Here is a 3,209-nt window from a genome sequence, read left to right as displayed (position 1 = left end):
CATGGATGTGCTGCACAGGCCTTTTTCTTTGTCTTTTTCATGTCAGCAGAGTATTTCCTCCTGACCATCATGTGCTATGACCGCTACGTTGCCATCTGCAAACCCCTGCACTACGGGACCCTCCTGGGCAGCAGAGCTTGTGCGCACATGGCAGCAGCTGCCTGGGCCTCTGGGTTTCTGTATTCTCTGCTGCACACAGCCAATACATTTTCCCTGCCCCTGCCCCAGTTCTTCTGTGAAATCCCACACATCCTCAGGCTCTCCTGCTCACACTCAGGCTACCTCAGGGAAATTGGGCTCCTTGTGGTTAGTGCCTGTTTAGCATTTGGTTGTTTCATTTTCATAGTTTTCTCCTATGTGCAGATCTTCAGGGCTGTGCTGAGGATCCCCTCTGAGCGGGGGCGGCACAAAGCCTTTTCCACGTGCCTCCCTCACTTGACCGTGGTCTCCCTGTTTGTAAGTACTGCCATATTTTCCCACCTCAAGGCCCCCTCCATCTCCTCCCCATCCCTGGATCTGTTTGTGTCAGTTCTGTACTCGGTGGTGCCTCCAGCCCTGAACCCCCTCATCTACAGCCTGAGGAACCAGGAGCTCAGAGATGCCCTGAGGAAAATGATGACTGGACGCTTTTCAGCAGCAATAAAGCGCCTGTGTTCTGGTGTGTAGCATTCAGGAGACTCTTTAATGGCCCAGCCCTTCTGCTCAGGTTTTCATGGAGGTCACCAGGTCCTTCTTGCAGTTATTTTCTGTACAATGAGATATTATAATGTATCTGCCTTCTAATTTAGTGTCTACTCATTGAATTTTCCCCAGAGATGTATAAATGATGAATTGTGCTCTCTGAGTATTTAAACAAAATAAAGGACCCTGCAGTGCCTTCTTTGTCCAGGACCCTTTTTCTCAGCTGTTCCTGAAGGACAGCACACTGCAGGACAGGGGGGATTTGCAAAGGCCAAGGGCAGAAGAATCCCAGCACAGCAGCACTGCCAGGGAGCAGCAGAGCTTGGGCTTTGCAGAGCTGCTCTTTCCACTTCCACACTGTCCTTGTGAGCCCCTTTCTGGCTGCAAGGCCTGAGTGCTCTCTGAGCACAGTCCTGGGGGTGAGAGCCCTTTGAGCACAGGCAGGGACAGGCACTGGGAACTTGTGAAGCAGAGCTGGCCTCCCTGACAGCATCTCCAGGATGCTGTGGGATCTTCTGAGGCCACTGCATGGCCTGGGTCACTTCTTCTGTGCCCTTGCTGCAGGGCTGGAACTCTCCTGCAGTGACACCAGGACACTCCTGCTCTTTGCATTCCCAGCCTGATTTTTAGATCCAGTCTTGCCCTGCTGTTCCCAGGGACATGCTGGGAGTGCTTCAGAGCTGCCATCCTGGGGCAGCTCCTGCCCAGCGTGGGCAGGCACAAGGTCTCTCCCCCTGCTCCTCTCAGCTCAGCAGTGCCACTGTTTGCTGCAGCCTCCTCCTCCTTGCCCAGCACAACCCTCCTGGCAGAGTTGGACACAGCCCTTGTTCTCCCCCCTCCTCATGGCCCTGCCCAAGCCCCTCAGCTACAGCCTGATGGCCAGAAACCTTCAGGGCAGGGAGGCACCAGGGAAAATTCTGAGGAAACCTTTCAACTGCACTAAAATCCAATGGGAATGGTTGGCCTCAAGGAAGAAATCCCTTCTAATTCTCCAGGACTACCATGATAAACAATCTGTGTTGTGTCCTGGGCACTCCTCTGTAAATGTGAGCTATTGGAAAGGTTTTGGGGTCAGGGATGTTGAGAAGGCTGGGCAGTGTCCCTGGGACACCTCTCCCAAAGCCTTGCACAGGCCAGAACCATCCCAGAGGTTCCTGGGGCTTTGGCAAAGGCAGACATGGAACCAGTCTGCAAACAGGGCAGCAAGGAGGCTTGGCAGAGTTCCAGACTGCTCAGGCTCAGCAGGGAAGGGCACATGGCAAGTCCTCCTGCAGCCATTGCCAGGCATGGGAAGGACAAGGCAGGGATTGCAGAAACCCTGTGGGAGGGAAAAGAAGGGGATGTTGTGTGCCCAGATTTTAGAAAGTCCTTGACATGGTCTCCTATGGTCTCCTTATGTCCAGATTGGTGAGAGCTGGACTGAAGAAGTGGAAGATGTGGTGGGTGGGAATTTGACTGAAAGAAGAGTGTCAATTAAAATCCATGGTACAAAGTCCTCTTGGCAGCAACTTTCTGATGAAATCCCTCAGTGACCAGCTCTTGAACATGACTAGAGAACATTTTTGTTATCTCTCTGTAAAATGGGACAAAATGTATTTTCAAATATTTTGTGAATGATGCCAAATTTCAGAGAGCCCCTGAGTAACCCGTCCTGATTTAAAGGCACATATTGCGGTGGGAACTCCAATCAAATAAACTCACTCCCCTTTTATTTCCCACCAATACAGGGAGACCAAATACGAGGAGGTATAAGTGAAAAAAATAACAGTTCATTGACCATAAATACAGCAGCAAAACCAGCAATACCAACAGCACTGTTCAAAGCAACAGCAGAGAGGGAAATTGCCTCCTCTCTCGCCCCTGCCCCAACTCCCTTTGGTAAACAGTTCAAAGCAGGGATCAACACGTGCCTCCCTTCCCCCTTTCCCCCCTGAATGAACAAAGAACAAAATCCAGACCCCGGGGAAAGAGAAGGCAAAGCAAACTGTGGGAAACTCTCTGGTCTGAGCTAAGCTGTGTTGCCCAAGAACACGCTGACTCCAGAGGGGTCCAAGTGGGGCAGAGCCGGCGACTCCGGTCCGTGCGGTGGGAGGGGGGGAGGCAGCGGCTCTGCTTGATTCCATGGAGTGCTGGGCAGGCACAAGGGGTTCCAGGAGACTCTTCAGTGTCACTCTTGGTTCCATGGCATTCCACAGTGTCCCTGCATTCCTTTGGTTCCAGGAGGCCCAGCAGTGTCACACTGCCACTCGATTCCCTGACCTTACAAAGAATCAGAACGGCCCCTTGATTGAAGGCCAACTCCCCATGGGGCTGCCTTAGGGGCACTGTGGGCACCCAGGCAGGGGAGTTGTCACCTCCCTGGACTCAGCCCTGGTGCCACCACATCTGGATTGCTCTGTGTGGGTATGGGGCTCCCATTTTGAAGGAATAAGGAAGAAGTGGAGAGGATCTAGAGGTGATCTGACAGGATGGAGCTTTTCTCCATATTGTAAATAGAATGAAATCTCCACAAAGTGCAGCATGGAAGT

The 3,209-nt window shown here is 52.3% G+C and overlaps 1 protein-coding gene across 1 annotated transcript in view; it reads left to right on the top strand.

Moving 5' to 3' along the window:
- LOC114071289 (olfactory receptor 14J1-like) overlaps positions 1-2,092 on the top strand; it is a 14,302-nt gene extending 12,210 nt beyond the window's left edge. Inside the window, exons 2-3 of the mRNA XM_027909082.1 lie at positions 19-625; positions 2,085-2,092. Coding sequence (XP_027764883.1) covers positions 19-625; positions 2,085-2,092 — 615 coding nt within the window. The remainder of the gene's footprint in view (positions 1-18; positions 626-2,084) is intronic.
- Positions 2,093-3,209: the final 1,117 nt, after the last annotated feature.

This window comes from Empidonax traillii, unplaced genomic scaffold (assembly GCF_003031625.1).
Source record: "Empidonax traillii isolate 1590-97213 ecotype Southwest subspecies unplaced genomic scaffold, ASM303162v1 scaffold1941:size121899, whole genome shotgun sequence".
NCBI classification, from domain to species: domain Eukaryota; kingdom Metazoa; phylum Chordata; class Aves; order Passeriformes; family Tyrannidae; genus Empidonax; species Empidonax traillii.
Note: the sequence above shows the minus strand (reverse complement) of the source record. Positions and strands in the feature narration are given on the sequence as shown.